Source organism: Balaenoptera musculus, chromosome 12 (assembly GCF_009873245.2).
Source record: "Balaenoptera musculus isolate JJ_BM4_2016_0621 chromosome 12, mBalMus1.pri.v3, whole genome shotgun sequence".
Taxonomy (NCBI): Eukaryota; Metazoa; Chordata; class Mammalia; order Artiodactyla; family Balaenopteridae; genus Balaenoptera; species Balaenoptera musculus.
This window is the reverse complement of record NC_045796.1, coordinates 27,170,791-27,193,275: the sequence shown is the minus strand read 5'-3', so window position 1 is coordinate 27,193,275 and position 22,485 is coordinate 27,170,791. Positions and strand designations below refer to the sequence as shown.

Below are 22,485 nucleotides of genomic sequence, written 5' to 3'. Positions count from 1 at the left end.
CAAGATGTGGGATGGCAGTGTGTGGGCCAGAAAGAATTTGATTTATGACCCAGGTGCACTGATCCATACTGACGGAGCCCTCTATTTGATGTTCTCATTAGATTTACCATGCTGCACAGACTTGCACCCTGGGCTGTACAAATAGTTTTTCCCTGCACTGATTTCCTTTGAGTTGAGCTCAGCCTGGGGGCACCTGATCTTCCCCATGTTGTAGGCTGAGGGGACAAATGTCCCTCTTCTCCTGCTTCCTTCCCATGTGCAAGATGTGGCACTAGGTTTCACTCACTTTGTAGTAGGGGGTATTTTTATTCACCCAGCTGTTTAGAATTTATGGGGTATGGACATAGAGCCACTAGCAGACATTTTCATGTGGAAAAATCACCTAATGTGGAAGAGGTATGTAAAATCCTAAAACTGATGAACAGCTAGTGAAAGGATGAAGGTGCTGGTCAAAGATTCTGAAACCTCAACTTCCCAGCTCCACTGGGACCTCAGGCCTAGGGATGGAATCTAATGAGGCCCCAGAGGATGACTTCTCGGAGCTGCTGAGGCTCTGGCCACAGAGGCGACAGGAAGCATGACGGCTGTTGCTCACAAAGACTGCATCGAAGAATGTGCCACCTTCCCCCCACAAGACATACCTACTGTACACTCACATTTGAATTTATATATATATCTGCGTGCATTATGTATGTTGCAAAGTACTAAAGAAACAAAATTTTACAAAGGCTCAATACTTCTGATATGCTTAGAATGATAAGAGATGTGAAAGCAACTCAGAATTAGATTCCCTTTTACAAAACCACAGATGGATTTCAATCTGAAGGCATAAAGTAGGAAGCAAATTACTCTTGTACTTTTAGGTAAGGGAAACAAAGAAAGACAAACTCTGCCTTCGAATCAAAATAGTCATATGTCCAAATGGCTTCTTTTCCTGGTGCTAAGCACATACTCTGGCAGTTAATAATGATAACAAACACATAGCACTTGCTATGTGCCAGGCACCGTTCTAAATGCCTTCTATGTTCTAACGCTTTTTCATCCTCAAAGTAACCCTAAGGTTGTTGTTATTCTCCCTACAATGAGGACATTGTAGGACATAGTAGATGCTCAGGAAGTATTTTGTGAATGAAATGAATAAGCCAAACAATCATCAATCATTTTATTTTCTTTTTGCTCTTAATAGAAACTCATTCTTTCCCACTCCTGAATTTCCTTTATAGTAGTAATAAATTTGTTCTTCAAAACTGGCTGTTTTGAAGCAAATGGTGAAGGAGATGGGAACAGTTAGTGGAAATTAGCTAGGGTAGTATTGTTTTATGATATACGTTCGTTCCCACAGTAAATTATGTCAAAATTTTAATACACTCTCTCGTACATATTTAATAATAAATTTGTTCTTCAAAATTAGCAGAATCATTTTTACAAAGATTTAGAAGAACAGAACACTCTGGTTAATAGAATTATGCTCTAAATTAAATCACTAGATCAGAAGCTGTTTGGATTTGTGGACAATCTCAAAAGACCATGACTTCAGAATCCATCTCTCCTACCAGGGTTGTCTGTCTGTGCCAATAATATAAATAAGAAAATACGGATGATATCTGTTTCCTGAAAGAGCATCAATGGATCATGAGCTCATGATTAAAGCAAACATATGCTAAGGTAAATCATATGAAATTGTTGTCTCTGCAGGTCAAAAACAGTCAAATATCAACAATTTTATATGGTTCAACTTGACAGATCCTGTCATATTTTAATACAATGTGACTATCGAATTTAATTTTCTAAGCAAATGATGAAGTAGATGGGAAAGTTACTGGACTTTAACTAGGGTGGTATTGTTTTATGATATACTTTCATTCCCACAGTAAATTATGTCAAATACACTCTCCCTTACATATAGACTCAACTTATTTCTTTTGCATGTCTTTATTTATTGATTTTAAGATTATGTAGATACGGGATATTCATTCACACATATTCCAAGGAATCTCTAAGGCACTGCTCATTCAAATAGAATATTTAATATTATAATAGTAACAGTGATTCAGCTACTAAACATGTTCTAGTTTATAGACTATCTAAATATCTTTTGAAAAACACATTTCCAGAAATAAATGTACTGTTCTATTATAAAATGTGGCATTTTTTTTTTCAGGTTAATTCCCTACTAAAAAGCCTCTACTAGTTATTGAGAGGACATTTTTAAATAAATTTATTTTATTTATTTATTTTTGGCTGCCTCGGGTCTTTGTTGCAGCGCGTGGGCTTTCTCTAGCTGCAGCGAGCGGGCGCTACTCTTGGTTGTGGTACGCAGGTCTCTCATTGCGGTGGCTTCTCTTGTTGTGGAGCACGGGCTCTAGGCACGCAGGCTTCAGTAGTTGTGGCACGTGGGCTCAGTAGATGTGGCTTGCGGGCTCTAGAGCGCAGGCTCAGTAGTTGTGGCGCACGGGCTTAGTGGCTCCATGGCATGTGGGATCTTCCCGGACCAGGGCTCGAACCTGTGTCCCCTGCATTGGCAGGCGGATTCCCAACCACTGTGCCACCAGGGAAGGCAAGAGGACATTTTCTGACTATAAACTAATAACAATAATTTATGTTTACACTCCAGAACTTCTCCCAAAGTATTAATATGGCCACTTAAAGAAGCCCAAAGCATATGACATCAAGATCTGTGCCTGATCTATTCACTCTGAACATGGATTATTATGATTGAACAGTGGGTTAGGTCTTTAAATGTGACCACTTCCCACCCACTTAGTGGTATTTGCATGTTTTAAGTATCTCATCATTCTGGCAATAAACCAAATTCTAAAAAAGTAGCACTTATACAATGAATGGTCTTCAGGGCCCAGAAAATAACTGTACAAGTGCTTCTTAGAAAATCATAAATAAAGAGGCCACAGTACACCCACCGGAATAAATTCTGCATCCAAGTTGGCCAACATTTTAAAATACTTACTGGGTACAAAGAGGGTCAGCCACTGCACTCTGGGTGCCCACCATCAGTGTGGGAGACCCACACGCACAACCCAACCACCCACAGGAGGCGGAATGAAACAAGTGCTATGAAAATAGAAGAAATAAGTAATTCTCACTGACACAGAAATCTGAGTAAACTTCTGTCTCTGGTACTTTATTGTTCGGTCACTTATCTGTTTGCACTCACGTGTTTTGTAACAGTAGTGGTCTGGCAAAGGGAAGTGTGAGTGTTAGTCTCCCATTTGTACATATAATCCCCATTCCTCCATAAATTGCATGAGATAGGCTTCATGTTCCTCCAGTGTCTTGTCTGGAGCCTGATCCTGGTAGAGTCTAGATAAGAGGCCCTCCTCCTTGAGTCCCTCAGACTCAGGATGCTTACATCTCTCTGAGTCAGGTTCAAAGCTGGATAATGAAGGTATACACAGCCTGCCAGTCTGAGGGTCCCAATCGACCAGTGTGGTCGATGGTTCTGCCTCTGGCCCCTCCTCTGTGTCCACATGCCCCTGCGGCAGGTGGTCCAAGTCTCTGAGCTGAGGGGTATATGAATATGGTAGTGTTTGTGGACCCAAGTCTGCTAAAGTTGCCTGTTGCTCAGATAACCTTCCTTGTAGGGACACTTCCTCCTGCAAATTGAACTCCTGATCTCCAGGCCCCACAGAAATGTCACTAGTTCTTATGTCACATTCATATTCGATGACTGCTTTATCTGTGGCCATTGTTCTGCTGGGTGGCTCTTGCTGGGTTAAGGAAGTCCCTCTGGTGCTTTTCTCAGAGTCATACACAATGTCCACCACATGTGAAGCATACCCCAGGTGTTTCACCTCCACTTCCTCCTGATGGGGCTCCCGGTCCTCACTGGGCTCATTCAGGTCTGATGCATCGTTGCTTTTTTCCATTACACTTATATCCTTATGAGAAGTTTTAGAATCCTCCAAAATACTGAGGGTGATAAAGTTAATCACAATTTTTTCAGCAGGTACAAAGACTCTTTTGTCAAATTCATTTCCATAAATCAAAACCTATAAAGAGAGTAGAGAATGGTTTTCACCTTTTCACTTTAGAGAGACGTTAAAAACAGCTGTTAGATCACTAATCATTAGAGAAATGCAAATCAAAACTACAATGAGGTATCACCTCACACCAGTCAGAATGGCCATCACCAAAAAATCTACAAACAATAAATGCTGGAGAGGGTGTGGAGAAAAGGGAACCCTCTTGCACTGTTGGTGGGAATGTAAATTGATACAGCCACTATGGAGAACAGTATGGAGGTTCCTTAAAAACTAAAAATAGAACTACCATACGACCCAGCAATCCCACTACTGGGCATATACCCTGAGAAAACCATAATTCAAAAAGAGTCATGTACCACAATGTTCATTGCAGCTCTATTTACAATAGCCAGGACATGGAAGCAACCTAAGTGTCCATCGACAGATGAATGGATAAAGAAGATGTGGCACATATATACAATGGAATATCACTCAGCCATAAAAAGAAACGAAATTGAGTTATTTGTAGTGAGGTGGATGGACCTAGAGTCTGTCATACAGAGTGAAGTAAGTCAGAAAGAGAAAAACAAATACCGTACGTTAACACATATATATGGAATCTAAAAAAAAAAAAAAGGTTCTGAAGAACCTAGGGGCAGGACAGGAATAAAGACACAGACGTAGAGAATGGACTTGAGGACACGAGGAGGGGGATGAGTAAGGTGGGACGAAGTGAGAGAGTGACATGGACATATATACACTACCAAATGTAAAATAGATAGCTAGTGGGAAGCAGCTGCATAGCACAGGGAGATCAGCTCGGTGCTTTGTGACCACCTAGAGGGGTGGGATAGGGAAGGTGGGAGGGAGAAGCAAGAGGGAGGAGACATGGGGATATATGTATATGTATAGGTATAGCTGATTCGCTTTGTTATAAAGCACAAACAGACACACCATTGTAGGGCAACTGTGCTCCAGTAAAGCTGTTAAAAAAACAAACAAACAAAAAAAAACAGCTGTTAGAATTTATACTGTCCCCAGATAGTTGTAAAGGCCTATTCTTACCAACTCATGGAAGTGAAAGTTATGTTTGGAATATGAGGGGAAACTCCCTCACCTGGAGGCAAGGGACCCAAGATGCACGAAATGCATACGGCAGTGAAAAGTGGTTCCCTGAGTGGTCCTGATCCAGTCCAAGGATCGGGGTGTGACTCCCTCTTCCTCTAACTGGCTGAGGGAATTCAGGGGGCTTATTTAATTTCTTGAGCCTCCTTTTTTTAATTCTGTAAAATCAGAATTTCTGCTGTGTCAGGAGTGGTGAAGACTGAGAGTTTTTGAAATTGCTTTATTAATTATAGTTTACTATGTGTTTATCAATAAGCCATCCTCTGGGCTACCAGCTCGTTTTTGCATATACTCTGGACAGGAAATGTGGAAGGGCATGAAAACTGGGTGTAAAAAGAGAAATAAGCACATGAATAGAGATGGTTTTACTTACTTCCCCCATACACCAAACTAATCATGCTATAATCGGGCCCAAAACGGAAATTCATCTGCCAATTTATAGCAGATGAGTTATGTTACAACTCTCATTGTCCACCCAATGATGCGATTTCATTTAACTACAAAATGGGAACTTCAGCATCTTTCTTTTACAAAAATTTGGGTTTCAAAAAGTCACAGGCTGTCAGTTCTCCTGTGCTTTTTCCTGCTAGGAAAGGTCTCCCTACATCACTTAAAAGCTAACTCTGAAACCTAAATGAAGGCAGAATAATAGAAACATTTAAAAACAGAACAGGAATGCATGTATGTATCGTGTACATGTGAACACGTATTTTGATAATTTCCAAAGAAATAATTTTTGATTGTTAAAATATGCTCAGCCTTGGGAAACCTCCAGTACATGGTCCAGAAGCATAAGGTTTGTTCCTTCTTTTACTTTCTTGCTTCTCCTTGCTGTGAATGATTAAGTCCTGGCCGCTTTCCCCCTAAACGTGTTTCCATTCCGTGTCTGTCTCCAGCCCTACATCCCCCTCTCCTCTTTTAGACTCTCATCTTCTCTCTCCTGGACAACTCCCACAGTCTCCTAGCTGGGTTTGTTGTTTGTTTGTTTGTTTCTAGTCTTCCTCCCCCTAAAGTTGTCTTTAACACTATCCAGTTGTATCTAAAACTCAATATTGATCATAATGATCCCAACTCAAAACCCTACAGAGTTTTGCAAACACAATGAAGCCCAAGGTCCTTCGAATAACTCCCCACTTCTCCCATTACCTGGCCTTACCCCCCACCCTCCAGTCTCTTCTTTCATAGCTTCTCATCAGGAACCTTATGGTTTTGCAAAATTATATGGTTTCCCAAACATCCTCCTACCTTTGCCCCTGCGGTTTCTCCCACTTGAGGTAGGTGCCCTAACTCTTACTGAACTTTCATGACCAAGCCCAGGCATGAAACTCCTCCTCCTCCACGTAGGGTGCCAGCGCCCTTCCTGTACCCGCAAGAGTCCCTAGAACCCACTTTCATCTTAGTCTTCACATATCCTTTAAAACGTCTAGTCCCCAACTAGACTTCAGCCTCTGGAGGGGCAGGGATCATGACAATTTATCTGTGTACCTCAAGACCTAGTCTGATCTGTTCCATAAATATAAAATCTTTGTCAAAGTTAAGGAATCTTTCTCTTTGGTTATGTTAATGAGTTAGTCTAGTACAGAAAGTGTTTTTAATTCATCAACTCTTTAACTTGAAACTCACTGTGCCCATAAAAGGAACGGTATCTGTTCTAGAACCCCCTTTTCTATCTTCCTGGGGTTGTTATAAAGCCTCCTACCACTCTAGGCACTCACCAGATTTGCTGGGTGTTTCTCTTTGCTGACATGGGTATATCTGTACATGGAGTAGCACATCACAGAAAAAATAAACACAGTAACAGATATGGGCAAAACATAGCAGAGGATGATTTTAACCTTCAGTGTTGATGTTTGATCTGTAAAAAGAAAAGTGGGGTGGGGTAGACAGTTGTGATTTGGTGTGGTGCGAAAACACTGGTAACATCAAGAGGCTTTGGAGAGATCAGTTACTTTTAGGAATTCAGTTTTCTCATTTATAAATTGAGAAGCTTGAGCTAAATGTTAGAAGGGATCTCAGAATTCTTACTCTCTCTGACAATAGGTGGTCTTAAGGAATCATCTGGACTTGTCTCCAACCTTTACAGCAAGGATGCCTTAACATCCCAAGTCAGAAGATATTCCAACATTTTATATCTGGCTATGAGATTCATGCTGGTTCTTCTATTTGCAGGAAAGTGTGCCTGATACTCAAGCAACTCAGCACTTCAAACCAAACAACAAAACCTTCTTGTGAAGATCCCATTAAGGTGCCCCACATTTCCATGCCCCTCATTCGACTCAACCTTTTCCATATATTCAGGACCTTGCCACGAATGTATGGCGTCATCTTCTGTGTGACAAACAGAACCATCCTTACACAGTTGGCCAGGCTTTCTGGTAGGTCTGGAGCTTGGGGATGTGTGGAGAGGCGGCTGAATTGGTGTGTGCTGAGAATGGCAGTAACTCCCTCCGTGGTCCTGCTGTGCCGTAGGGTCATAATGAGTTTAAAAGTCCAGGGGCTTCCCTGGTGGCGCAGTGGTTGAGAGTCTGCCTGCCAACGTGGGGGACACAGGTTCGAGCCCTGGTCCGGGAAGATCCCACATGCCGCGGAGCAACTAGGCCCGTGAGCCACAATTACTGAGCCTGTGCATCTGGAGCCTGTGCTCCGCAACAAGAGAGGCCACGACGGTGAGAGGCCCGCGCACCGCGATGAAGAGTGGGCCCCGCTCGCCGCAACTAGAGAAAGCCCTCGCACAGAAACGAAGACCCAACACAGCCACAAAAAAAAAAAAGTCCATAGAGGAATGAAAAGATCTGGTGAGTAGTTTTAAGAAAAGCAGCCCTGGATCACCATGGATCAGACTATATGGTTGATAGATAGGACTCACTGTGACTAATTTATATTTGTTAAGCTCCTGTGGAGTACTTGTAATTTGTGAAGGTTAAATTTATGTGTCAATCTGGCTAGGCCACAGTACCCAGTTATTGGGTCCAACGTTATTCTAGATGTTTCTGTGAAAGCATTTTTTAGATGAGATTAGCATTTATATTAGTAGACATGAGCAAAGCAGATTACCCTCTATAATGAGGGTGAGCCTCATCCAATCAGTTGAAGGCTTTGATAGAAAAAAGACTGATCACATCCCAGAAGAGCGAATTCTGCCAGCTGAACACCTTCAGATAAGAACTGCAACATAAATTCTTCCTTAGGTCTCCAGCCTTGCAGAGTTTGAACTTACCAACCTCCAAAATCATGTGAGCCAGGTCCTTAAAATAAGTCTCTATCTCCGTCTTGATGTGTGTGTGTGTGTGTGTGTGTGTGTGTGTGTGTATATATTTATATATAAAGATTATGTACATTGTGTTCTATGGAGAACCCTGACTACTACAGCAGTGGAAAAAGGAGCAGCTTTAGCACAAATGACAAAAGTTCTAGGGCACTCCTTACATACTAATCCAATCAGCAGGAGTGTCGTGGGAGTATTCTAATCCTTGCAGACGTTGGATACTCTTGATGCCTAGTCCTGGGAGAGAGCAGCTAAGTTGCTGTCCGGTTAACTGTCTAGTTAAAGAGTGGAAACAGAAGCATCATGGACTTCTGGTCAACAATAGCCAGTGGGAAAAGCCCAGGTATGGGGGTCCAACTGCAGGCTCTTCCATCCCGAAGAGCACATCTGTCAACAGGTTCCACATAGAAAGATGCCAATAATGCAGATGTTGCAGATGGCTGAGCATCACCTGCCCCTACTTCAGGCTACAACTCAGTCCAGTCCTTTTTTTTTTTTTTTTTTTTTTTTTAATTTTATTTATTTATTTATTTATTTATTTATGGCTGTGTTGGGTCTTCGTTTCTGTGCGAGGGCTCTCTCTAGTTGCGGCAAGCGGGGGCCACTCTTCATCGCGGTGCGCGGGCCTCTCACTGTCGCGGCCTCTCGTTGCGGAGCACAAGCTCCAGACGCGCAGGCTCAGCAATTGTGGCTCACGGGCCTAGTCGCTCCGCGGCATGTGGGATCTTCCCAGACCAGGGCTCGAACCCGTGTCCCCTGCATTGGCAGGCGGACTCCCAACCACTGCGCCACCAGGGAAGCCCCCAGTCCTTTTTTTTAAAAAAAAAATTTTTATTGGAGTATAGTTGATTTACAATGTTGCGTTAGTTTCAGGTGTACTCCAAAGTGATCAGTTATACATATATCCACTCTTTTTTAGATTCTTTTCACATATAGGTCATTATAGAGTATTGAGTAGAGTTCCCTGTGCTATACAGTAGGTCCTTATTAGTTATCTCTTTTACATATAGTAGTGTGTATATGTCAACCCCAATCAATCCAGTCCTCTTAATACAATCCCTGGCCTCTGGGCCAAACTCACCCTGGTAAACAGAGCCGTGACAACAGTGACTGAAGGCACTTAGTATACACCAGCACATGTTTGCAACAATCAACTAATAAACTGTGTCTGTATTTTAGGAACTGGGGGATTGTGGAGGGCAGAAATATTTCAAAGAATAGTCCCAAAAGAGCTAATAGTGAGTTTTTGAAAAAGTAGACCCTCATAATGGTGTCTTGGAAAGGTATCTGGGGTGCTCTAACAGCTGGGATATCAAGAAAGGTCAGAACATGAAATGGTACCTTGTTATTACTTTTCCAAGATTAGTGAGAAAGTCGGCTCCATCTGCTTACTGGGAAGTATTTCATTTAATCTGTACTTTAGTTGCTTTAGCTCTGCCGATGGCTTAAATGATTTCCACTGGGAATTCATTCCTACCATTTGCCCACTGATCAAGCTGTTAGTAAACAGAGCACTTTTCCAAATACAAAAATGATTTCCTCAATCTGCTTTGCTTTGCCTTTTGCTTGCTTTGCATTTTAATTTTATTGATATTTGACATATGGTAGAGAACCCTTCGTTTTAAAGGGAAAGGCATGATAATGATGGAGATTCAAAAATAAAGCTTTTCACTTCTGATATGTATTCACAAAATTCCTTTTTTAATCCTTAGGACAGTTTCATCTCGAAATGTGGGAGGCTTGAGGGGAGAGGAAAATGGGGGTTCTGTCACCATTCCTGTCCCACAGCTGGTGACGGAACCAAGTCTTGGGGAAAACGATTGTGACACTTGGCAGGCCAGCATATTTGGAAGAGAGAAACAGAAGAAGAATGGATGAAGAGCCATTCAATGAAGGTAAACTTTAGGATTTATTTTCAATTTTTAGGTTTTGAGTTCAGGGTCTTACCACCCTCAGGGAAGAACAATTAAACAAACGCCAAGTTCCTAACTCTAGTCTCCTAACAGGAACGAGAATCTTCAACCACACTTCCTTAGCAGCCAAGTTCAGAAAACACGAGGAGACAAATAAAAGGAAAGACAGAGAAGCAACTATAAGAGTGAGGGAGTAATAACTGATTTGCTGATCTCAGGCCCTTGCACAGCCTTGCACAGTGAGTGATATCTGAACACAACCTGCAGCGCCTATGATTTGTATTCCCGAGGGGGAGCAAAAGACTCTGTCGTAAAGTGTTTTTAGGATACTGCTTTGTTTCTAGGAATAAACTCATCTGATGTTCTTAAAGACCACAGAACTTCTACTGATCAGAGTGATTATAGTTTTAAAGAAGAAAAACCGTGCGTGTAAACATTCCTGTAATTCTTATTTCCCAAGGTAGAGTCTTGTTGGACTGGTGCTAAGAGTTCCCCAGGAGGTGAAAACACTCCCTGCCGTGAGCCAAGTTCAATGGTAGAGTCCCAGGCTGCTCAATGCATTTCTGGTGATGGTTGTTTCTGCCTTCACTTCAGCCTGTTTCTGGTAGACACGGATTTTCAAAACCTTGTCTACATCACCATCCTTCCTTCTAGTTTTAGCAGATTTCCTTCCTCAGACCAGCTGAGATTCTCAAAGCTTACCTTTCAAAGTACTGACACACCGCTTCTCAGAAGGCTGAGCAAGGCGAGGAGGGCCTGGGACGAAGGACTCCACGAGGACGCAGTACAGAGTGTCCGACTCCAGCCAGCTGAAGACCAGCGTGCGGTCGGTCACACACTGGGACCACTAGGACAGGGAGTTGCGAAGAGCAGTTAGAGCCAGAGATTTCCAGTACCGCCCCAGACAAGTAACTTTAGAAGGAAACAGAAGACTGAGGTACCATTGAGTCCTTCACTATCACTAAGAGCTTTTTTTTTTAGCAACAGCTTTAAAATATCCTTTTCCTTCAGCTTGGCAGTCCCAGTTAGGGACTGGACAAATTGTGGGAACAATTCTAAATAATGACATAAGGAGGGATTTCTTCTTCCACTTTGTCCTGTGTTCTTGCTGATATTTTTTTCTTTCTTGGAGAGTGATTGACAGATGTTAAGTAAGTAAAAACTCTCCACCAAAGTGAGGCGGACAATTGCTCTACACACCAACAGCAACATCATAGCGGAGACTTTCTGTAAAGGAAACCTGAAGGCAGTTTTAAAAATTTCTACACATCAGCTTCAACTGTATCTTGTATGGCAACACTTTTGAATATCACACCTTCCCAGATACACGTGCCGAGAATTTAAGCATCAGGGCTGCGTGTTTCCAGCATTAGCTGCAAAAAGTGACACAAATTATAGGTCCCCATTCCATTTCAGGCTTACCGTTCTATTTGATTTAGTATTATATATGGACACATTATACTTCAGATTAGAGTATATTTGTTCCAGGGAAATAGAGCTTTCTTCTGGGTTTTTCTTCCACTTCTTTGGAGCCGTCAGAACAATAGATATGGATTTCTCATCAGTAGTCAAAGCAACCTCTGGTGGGCCAATTTGTGCTTAAAGGGGAGGGGAGAGGGAATTATCGTGTTCAGATGTAGAAATCACCTTGGATGAAACAATATAATCCTACTGGGATCAAAGCTCTAAAGCCCACCCTCTTTTCTGAGATGCCTCAGAATGCTCTAGGTGGGCCCAAGTGATACCGAATCTTGAAACAATCATGTCACACACTGATAGAATGTTAAAACAGCAAATTTACTTAGTCACATGTAGTTCCTAGTCACATGGATAAACAGTACTAGATGATGGTAAATATAATTAAAAGTGTTTGCAACACTCCTGGGACCTGAAACGTTGGTGACAAATAACATTAAGAGGATTTGATGTGTTTGTAAAAATCAGAAATGGAGAAATGAAGCGCTGCTAAAGAACTTTGGGGAAGTAACCTTTGGAGAATGATCTAGAACAGAGATTAGCAAACTTTTACCATAAAGGTACTGACAGTAAGTATTTTAGGCTTGGCAGGCCATGTGATCTCTGTTGCAACTATTATTTATATAAATGTAAAAACCATTCTTAGCTCTTGTCCTGTAGAAAAACAGAAAGGGGAGGGGGTGCTGCATCTAGTCTGAGGCCATAGTTTGCTGACTTCTGATCCAGAAGGGCAGCAAGGGAAAGGCTCTAGCTCCAGAACTTAGGGAGTGCTTGTAAATTGCATCATGGCAGCTCTGAGTGGGTCCTTTATGGCTGAATCAGTCACAGATCAGGGATGGAAAATTTTAAAAGGAAATACCAGGAAGATGTTGCCTTAATTCTGAGTTACATCTAGAAATTAGGTCGTAACTCTACCAAGTCTGTAACAAGAAGAGACTAAGTTTGGAGATCAGAACAATCTTTAATCAACCTGCAGGCATATGTCAAATAGTTTATAAACCCACAACATTAAAATAAATCTGTCAGTTGTTCCTCAAATTATATAATCTCAACTAAACAATAAAACCAAATCAAAATTTGATAATATTGGCATCTAGCATCAATTCTGGATCCGGGAGCAATCTTAGAGACACTTGGCCAAAACTTTCATTCTAAAGATGAGACTCTGAGATGCAGCAAGGTGAAGTACCTTGGGCTGGTCACTCCACCTGATGGACAGAGTGCAGAGCACTGGCCTCGACAAGGCTATCTATGAGGCAGAGACTGTTACATTAGGGGGTCAGATGAACTTGATATTGATACATGTTTAACAGACAACTGTGTTACTTACTTTCTAAAAAAGGATAGAATCGTCCAGTTTCTGCCCATTTAGAACAATTCGTTCCCCAAATGGCCTTAACCTTGGCATAATATTGATGTTCGTAGTCAGAAGTTTCAGCAGAGAGATCACAGTAGGTCCTACTGATATTTCTGCATTCGGATTTATTCAGCCATTTCTTTTGCCCATATCTGCTGAGAAGGAAACTGTGAATTAACAGTGAGGTGCCCTGTATGCTTTACGGTAGGAAAAAAGAAAACAGTCATTATATAAAACTGAATGGAACTTAAGACCTTCTCTTCAGAACAACAAAAGTGCTTGTCATTGAGACAAAAAAGAATCTACTTTTGCTGCTGGCAATTTTTTTCATTAGCTGTCAGGAACATGAGTCAGAGTTTCTGTAATCACCTTTCTTTTCTGTGAATTATAATGTGGATAGTACATTTTGAAAGCATGTATTTTATTATTAGGCTTGGCCTACAGTAAAAATTTTACAGACTGTGTGATCAATTCTTCTATGTAAATTTTTAGCCCACATGCATACCAAGGTTAGTTTGATGGGTCTTTTTTTTTTTTTTTGGATTGATTGTTTTAAGAAAAATTAGTCATTTTTTCCTTGGAAATTCTTCTTGACATTCTCATAAAATTTAAAAATATACTTGCCCTCAAGGGTTCTGGGGAAAATTCACTAGGTTGGAGTGCATTCCGAAATCAGCATTTTCAATGATCATAGTGATGATGATGATATTAACCAGGTTGTTCACATCTGTTTTTCCTCTCCTTTATTAAAAACATAACACCCATAGAAACAGGAGGTGGGAAATATTTTAGCATTTCTCAGGTGGAAGAGACTGAGGTATTGAGACGTTAAGTGACATGGGAAGAGCCAAGTGAAAGAGACAGGGTTGCGTGAGAGGCTACTGAAAGTATTAAAGCAGGTGTGTCGGGCTTTTAGACAGCTAACTGTGGTGGTAGCGTAGAGAATGTAATGGGTCAAGGGTGGCCGACTGGGGAGCAGTTGAGAGGATGCTAGAGTGGTCCAGCTGGAAGAGGTAGGTGGTTTGCACAAGGCTAGTGGCAGTGGAATGAATGACAGGACAAAAGGAAAAAATATTAGGAGACAAGACTTGGTGATTGAGTGCATGAAAGAGATGAGGGAAAAGAAGGTGTTAAGGATGATGTCTCTTTCTGTCCGTGCTAGTTGGGTGGAATGGTGGTAACACTTACCAAGATGAGGAATGCGGAAGAAGAGTGGGTTTGGGAAATGGGGAGAGGAGGGGGAGGGAAAGATAATGAGTTCAGTTTTTGACATGTTGAGCTTAAGATACGTAAAAGGTATCTGAATGCGGATGCCCAGAAAGCGCTGGAGCTCAGGAGAAAGGGGTGAGTGGGAGGTAGGGATTTTGAAATCTATGGCATAAAGCTGCTCATGGAAGGCAGAGGCATCAATGAAATTACCCATGGAGACAAAGCAAACCCTAGGATAAAATTTCAGGAGCATTAAGATTTAAAGGTGAGATACCGGAACTTCCCTGGTGGCACAGTGGTTAAGAATCCACCTGCCAATGCAGGGGACATGGGTTCGATCCCGGGTCCGGGAAGATCCCACATGCCGCGGAGCAATTAAGCCCGTGCGTCACAACTACTGAGCCTGCGCTCTAGAGCCCGCGAGCCACATCTACTGTGTCCGTGTACCACAAGTACTGAAGCCCACGTACCTAGAGCCTGTGCTCCACAACAAGAGAAGCCACCGCAATGAGAAGCCCGCGCACTGCAATGAACAGTAGCCCCCCACTCGCCGCAACTAGAGAAGAGCCCACGTGCAGCAACGAAGACCCAACGCAGCCAAAAATAATAAATAAATAAATAAATTTATTTAAAAAATTTAAAAAAATAAAGGTGAGATACAAAGTACACTTAGAAATAGCAGGTAAAGAGGGAGAAGGAAAAACAGACATCACAAAAGTCAAGGGAAGACTGTGTGTTGAGAAGGAGGAAATGTCAACTTTATCAAGTGTTGCCAAAGCTTAAGGGTATCTTCTCTTTTCAAAATATGGCAGCAGAGTCCTGAAAGTAAATGTCTCCTGTTTCATAAGTACCATAGCTACCAGAAAACATTAGAAATATAGCTAGATCTTGTTGACCAATTTCTCCATTCAAGTAATCACCATGCTGAGGGGCTTTCAAACTTTTTATTGACTGTGAGCCATAGAAAGAAATACATTTCACAGTGTGACCCAGTTCACACATATATCTAACATACTAAAACAAAGGTTTTAGAAGATAATACCTAAACTTTACAACATGCCAGGCACTTAGTTATTCTGCATTCCAATCCACTCCACACCATTCTAATCCTTCCTGTTAAAAAAAAAAAAGCTAGTTATGTCCCTCAAAATTGATTTCATGGCCCACCAACAGGTCTTGACTTGTGGTTTGAAAAATATTGCCATCGCCTATTTGATCTTTTCTCCTCAAACTTCCTGACTTTGCCAAGGGCAAGGCAGCTTCCCATGACAGATGTTGATGAAGGAGAAATGCTCTCTACTAATTCTGGACAAAATGCTTTGTAAGTCTGACAAGCTGATAGACATGAATCATTCAATAAATACTACAGTAATGATGTTCATGCATGTCAAAAAGTCATGCGGGGCCCTCAGTGGTCTCTGATTTCTGGTAATGGCAGGAAATATTTATCAAGTGCCGATTATGCGCTTGGACTGGTGCTTAAGATTTGAAAGCTTTATCTCATTTAATTATCATAATAACCCTAGGAGGTAGGTACCGTTATTTTCATCCCATTTTACAGATGAGGAAATTGAGGCTCAGTGATATTAAGGGAGTTGCTCAAGGTAGTCTGACTAGTACCAGGCATATCTGGGATTTGAACCACTTCTCCCTGATGCTAAAGCTTGTGCTTTTAATGCTACACTCTATTTTTGGCGTTAAATTCTTTGGGTAGATATAATTTAAACTTTTGTTAAAATTTCATTTTTTACTTGGAAACAAACTTCACTCAAAAGTAAAAAAGTATAATATGTAACTTGCCCAAAGTTACCCATTTAGGTTCACAGTCTGGCTGTGACCCCAGGACTGTTTGTCTCTGGAGCTGAGCCTGGAGCCATGTCAGTGACACAAGCTGCCCTGTATTCCTGCCCACTGTCCACATTCACAGGCATGTAAGAACTCCAACATGGCAAGTTTCTTTTCAAATATCCTTTTTTGAAATTTATGTAATCTAAATTATCTTCTCTCACAGAGCAGGGATTACTCTCTCTCTTCTTTTCTGAATCACATAAACACATAAAGAACAGAACAAGCTCCTTGTTCCACTAATGAAAAAGGAGACAAGGACACACTCATGAGCCATTTCTCCTGGCAGAGTGATGCCTCTTCCCTAAAATACTGGTTCCTGAGAAATTCTTTGGCAATGAGAATGAAGTTCTAGATAAATGAGGTCATTGTGAGTAGCAGCCAAAGTCTTTCACTGCCTTTAATGGTCAGAATTTTCTTTTCTTTTCTTTTTTTTAACATCTTTATTGGAGTGTAATTGCTTTAAATGGTGTGTTAGTTTCCGCTGTATAACAAAGTGAATCAGCTATACATATACATATATCCCCATATCTCCTCAGAATTTTCAAAGACAAAAATGTTATTCTTTTTTGTAAATATGGTACAGTTTTTAAACTCACGCAATCAGAAAAGTATAACCGAGAGAGAAATAAATTACCCTGAAGCCCATTACCCTGAAACATTTGGTACACATGATTCTGCACATCTCATTATGCTTATATGTACCCAGAGGAATGATTCAATAGCTGAATACATAGACAAAAGCTAGGCTATGCCATACTTATGATTTTAATAAAAGTAGTAAATTTAACTTGATTCAAACTTTAAAGAAAAAGAAATTAAAATGAATCACTGCAGTTCAAATGTTTCATTACCACACGAGATATTAGTTCTTAAAAGATCTTTTAAATTAAGAAAATTGTGTATGAAAGATATTGAGAGTTTAGTTATTAAAATGATGCCATATTTTCATTTTGGATCACATATAATGGCTTCGTGCTACAGAACTCAGTACACATACAGTTTTTCCCCACCTTCTGATTTGTTATATGATTGATAAGATCCAAACATTTACAAGAAAGTTCTGTAACCATATTTCCCACCACTAGTCTTACTTCTACATTTAGATAGTTTCAATGCCTGCTCCCTGTCTTTTTGCCAAAATCTTGTCATTACTAAGTTCATTTAGGCTCATCTTTATCCCTCTGTCAGTTGGATATCATCTTTAGTTAGTGTTCCCTCCCCGCCACAGCCTGCAAGAAGGTCTCAGGGGAGTGATAGCCCAGGTTCAACCTGCTTGAAAATACAGAAAATACATTTGCTGAACTTGGTAAGAGTCTTAGGTCACACTTATTTTTCCCTCAGAAGATATATCACTGTCATGAACTGAGTGTTGCCAGATAGAAATCATTGTTTTTGCTGTGACGGTCATAAATCATTTCATCTTCTTCAAAGTTCAATAACTTTACCAGGATATGTCTTCCTATTATTTTTATTAAATTTTCCTAGACACAGCATGCATGGATATGCAATTCCAGATTGTCATTATTACCTGTTCAATTATTACTACCTGTTAGCTATAATAGGTTTTTCATCTCTATGTAACATTTTTATTTTCCATCTTCTTCCTACGTTCTGCCACCGTGCTTTTAAAAAAAGTTCTTCTTCTTGTCTTAGAATCTCTTCTTTGACTGTTATCTCTTCTTTGAGGTTTACCATTAGAGAACATGTTGTTTATGGATTCAAACTATGGACCATTATTTGTCTGAATTTTTCTTTAATTTCCATGAGAAAGCTTTCAGGAATTTTTGACTTGTGTTCTTTTTGTCTTTCTCCCTTTCAGCAATTAGGGATAGGTGTGCTGGATTCTTTGGGACAATTACTCTTTGAATGGAGCCAGTTCTTTATTAAATATTAGGTGAGTGGGTATAGGAGTGAGGACCTATCACACACCCACTCACCATTTTGCATTCTTTGTTGATTGCAATGAGTGTTGAGCGAGAGGTGAAAAGTGAAAATGTCCATTCACTATTATCTTTAATAAAAACTGTGAGTTGTACAGAACTCTGCACTCAGTTTCACTTAAAAATGTCCTATAATTCTAGTAAGTATAGATGTTTCAGAGGTGATGGATTTCCTTGTTTGCTCAGCCACAGAACAACATTTTGACAGACTTCTTTTCTCCATTTAAATAACTTCTTCTTGCCTAAGTACTCAATACTCTGTTTCCATGAAGAAACTGTTGCCTAATTTAATCTAACAAAACACAATGAGATAACTTAACATGAAATATCCAAAACCTTTCTTCTTCCTCACTCGTTTAATACAATAGATGGTTTATCTTTGCACAATTAATAGGAGTCTGAGTCTTGTGCTTATAAATTAGCCAAAACGAAAAGAACCAACTTACATGAAATACTGCACAGAATAAGTAACTTCCACTCCTTGTAGGCCCTGTGGTGGGTTCCACTGTAGGATATTCTTCATGTTTATAGATAAGAAGGTGATATTTGTAGGTTTAGGCAGACCACCAGAGACACAGGGAACTGAAAAAGGGAGTAGAGAGGAATTGAGGTCTTAATAGAGAGAAAGGAAGACCTAACATGTGGTAGCTGGTCTCCAGATATGGCCTCCAATGAGCCACACCTTCCAGTACTCATGCTCTGTGTATTTCCTTCCAAACTGAACATGGGCTGACCTCATGGCCCTCTTTAACCAACAAAATTGATACTGGGACTGAGCCTTAACAAGGCCTACGAGCTTCCACTTTTGTCCTTTTGAAAGCCCCGAGCTGCCATGTAAAAAGTGGGCGACTATGCTGGAGAAACCATGTCAAGAGGCCATATGAAGAGGGAGAGGTTCGGCTGTCCTAGTGTCCCAGCTGAGTCCAGTCTTCCAACCAAGGGGCCAGAATGAAGCCACTGTGGACATTCCAGCCCCATGTGCCATAGACTGAAGCTTCATGAGAGGCTCTGAAAGAGACCAGCAGAGGAACCATCCAGCTGAGCCCTAGATAAATCCTCTGAATTATCAGAAATTATAAAATGATTCTTTTAAACCACTAAATGTTGGGGTAGTTTGTTATGCACCAGAAGATAACTGAAACAATCCCTTTATTAGATATAGAAATAAAATTTAGGATAGATGTCACTGAAAGGCCAGAGATTGGAGACTGGAGCTGGGGTTAGCTTTACTAAAGTATATAATAAAGAAATAATTATAATAAGAACTAATGAAAGAAGACAATTTATTTAATTAAACACTGATATGTTCACCTAACTGTGTTCTAAGAAAGACTGTATCCTAGAGGATTAATTTATAGAAATCCTCTGTAAAGGAATGATAAAAAATGGAGAAACTACCAAAAAATTAGAAAAGGAAAAAAGAAAAGTGAAGAATAGTTTCTTATAAAAGAAAACAAAGACGATCCTTTAAATACAATAAATGAAAAAATTCAGTGCTGATATGAAAGAATCAAAATATTAAACTATTGGAGAGATCCCAAAGTCCTGAGTAATAAACAATCAGATATTATGAAGAATTTATCATAAATATGCATATTCTAGTCAATGAATTTGGAAAATATCAAATTTTGATATTTCAAATCAAACAGGAAATAAAATTTAGCTAAGTCACTGAAGGCTGGTCCAATTTTGGCTAACGTTCAACAATTCTTGTATAAATCAACTGAGACTAATGTCAGAGAAAGGAATTAGCTTTATGATTGTGGTAATCCTTGGCTAAGATTAGCTCTATACAATGTATTGTAATCCCACAAGCCAAATGAAAAGAAAGAAAAAATTCTTTCCTTTAGAATTAAACTTTATAATGTAACATGATCCTGATTCTAAGCCAAAATAAGCTCTTTAACATGTGGCAGAGTGACCAAACTATAAGTGGTTGAGTTTGTGTTCGTGCATGTGTGCAAGCATGTGCTACATTTGTAATGACTCCTACTTTTAACCTTGCTCATTTTTTTTTAATACCTCAGTTTTATTTTATTTAATAAATTTATTTATTTATTTATTTATTGGCTGCGTTGGGTCTTTGTTGCTGCGCATGGGCTTTTCTCTCTAGTTGCGGCGAGCGGGGGCTACTCTTCGTTGCGGTGCGAGGGCTTCTCATTGCGATGGCTTCTCTTGTTGAGGAGCACGGGCTCTAGGCACACGGGCTTCAGTAGTTGTGGGACGTGGGCTCAGTAGTTCTGGCTCGCAGGCTCTAGAGCGCAGGCTCAGTAGTTGTGGCGCATGGGCTTAGCTGCTCTGAGGCACGTGGGATCTTCCCGGACCAGGGCTCAAACCCACGTGCCCTGCATTGGCAGGCGTATTCTTAACCACTGCGCCACCAGGGAAGTCCTCAGTTTTATTTTAGAGAGGGAAGTTAAACACTCAAAGAGAAGCTCTGTCAACTGGTCACTGTGTGGCTGTGTGTGTAGGAGCAGTAGAAAGGATCTCTAAAGGATGCCACCTGCCCAATGTCTGTCTTTGATTTCTATCCTTCTAACTCTTTGGAACCATTGCATATCAACTGGTATTGGCTTTCTCTGGAGCTTATATATAATGAATAATTATTAATGATTTAATACTGCTCTGTGCTATCACTAGGTTCTAACTTTTAATCATATTTTTAAGACAAAACAGAGAACTTGGGGAAGCAGCACCATGAAGTATAGTATTCCCCAATCCTTCAAAAGTGGGGAACACTGTCAATATAAACAATTCCGAGGATCTTTCCAGATCTAAAATGCTGTGGTTCTATATTTTTAGATGACACTAACATGTGAAGAGTGGTTAGCATCTTGTAAAAACTAAAATTAAAATAGACTGTGTATTATAATATCGCGGATGGAAGACATTACCAAAACATGGCTCCACAGAACTGACTGAGAAGGAACCAGAATAGTCTGATTTGTGGCAATTTGTGTTCGGAGAATCAAAAAACACAAGTTATCTTAGATATTATAATCCAGGCATATTTTCTCAATGTTTATCTATACAAAGGTTTATCTTCTACAACATTGGTTTCTGTGTGACTTTTAATATAAGTAAACAACAGAATTCTCAAAATGCCTAAAACGTACCCCCAAATTTTTAAAGAAATAACTTGGAATAAAGTAAATGGACTGCTCATTTTAATTTAATTGGGGGAGGCACTGTTATGAGGAAACAAAGCAATTTTGCTTTTCTGAAATAAAGCACTCTGGAATGGGCTGTCAATCATTAACGTTCACTGATTCAATAGAAAATTTTACTAGTGTTTTGTAATCATTTAAATGATCCTCTAGAAAAGCTACATCAATTATCAAAATGTTACCAAACTCTGTAACGTAGAGGATTAATTTATAGAAATCCTCTGTAGAGAAATGCTAAAGAAAAAATCATTTTAATAGTTTAAATAAAAGGAATAATAGGTTAAATAAAAGGAATTAATAATCTGACAACAATATTACAACATTAAACAATTTTCTCATCAAGCCATTCTATTTTTTGACAAGAAAACATATATTTCATTATAAATGTTGTGAAATGGATATATACCTTCTCTGCAAGTTTACATTATGGGTAAATTAACATATTGCCACAGTTTTGTTAGCCAGCCTACAAGATGGCCCTCAGTAATTCCCTCCTCCTGGCATTCACAGCCTGTATATTCCTCTCCCACACTGTATCTGGGTTGGTCTGTGTGACCAATAGAATATGACAGAAGTGACGGTATGTCATTTCCAAGATTAGGTTATAAAAGATACTGTGGCTGCCATCTTGATTTCTCTCTCTTGGATTATTTACTCTGGGAAAAGTCAGCTGCCTTTTTGTGAACAATCCTCTGCAGAGGACCATGTGGCAAGTAACAGGCCTCCAACAGCTGGTGAAGAACTGAATCAAGTCTCCTGCCAAGAGGCACATTAATGAGTTTAGAAGTGGATCCTCCAGCTCCAGTCAAGCCTTCAGACGGCTGCAGCCCCAGCCCACCCCTTGACTATACTCTTGTGGGAGACCCTGAGCCAGAACCACCAGCTAAGCCATTACTGGACCCCTGACCCTCAGAAACCATGACATAATATTTGTTGTTTTAAGTTGCTAAGTTTTGAGGCAGTTTGTTACACAGTACTAGATAACTAATACAACAAAGAGTCTAAAACTGAGAGAAACTAAGAGAAATTAATCACTAAAAAAAAAGCGACTTAAATGGAAGAAGAAATGGAAGAAGAAAAAAATGGCCCCCTCCATTCCCAATGATGTTATAAAAGACCCCTGCTTTCACAATCTTGAAAAATGTTCTTTTTAATAGTTCCATTTCACCTTTATAAGGAAATTTTAAAAACCCAATGAGAAGACT

At 40.2% G+C, this 22,485-nt stretch overlaps 1 protein-coding gene across 2 annotated transcripts in view; it reads right to left on the bottom strand.

Annotated features, from left to right (window-relative positions):
* Window positions 1–3,087: 3,087 nt before the first annotated feature.
* IL20RA (interleukin 20 receptor subunit alpha) overlaps window positions 3,088–22,485 on the bottom strand; it is a 35,683-nt gene continuing 16,285 nt past the window's right edge. Inside the window, exons 2-7 of one of the 2 annotated variants that reach the window (XM_036872113.1) lie at window positions 18,560–18,695; window positions 13,090–13,271; window positions 11,706–11,881; window positions 10,986–11,130; window positions 6,821–6,960; window positions 3,088–4,007 (exon numbers count right to left, since the gene is read on the bottom strand). In XM_036872113.1, the coding sequence (XP_036728008.1) occupies window positions 3,216–4,007; window positions 6,821–6,960; window positions 10,986–11,130; window positions 11,706–11,881; window positions 13,090–13,271; window positions 18,560–18,695 (1,571 nt within the window). In that variant the 3' untranslated portion in view covers window positions 3,088–3,215. The remainder of the gene's footprint in view (window positions 4,008–6,820; window positions 6,961–10,985; window positions 11,131–11,705; window positions 11,882–13,089; window positions 13,272–18,559; window positions 18,696–22,485) is intronic. The other variant, XM_036872116.1, reaches the window with a different exon arrangement.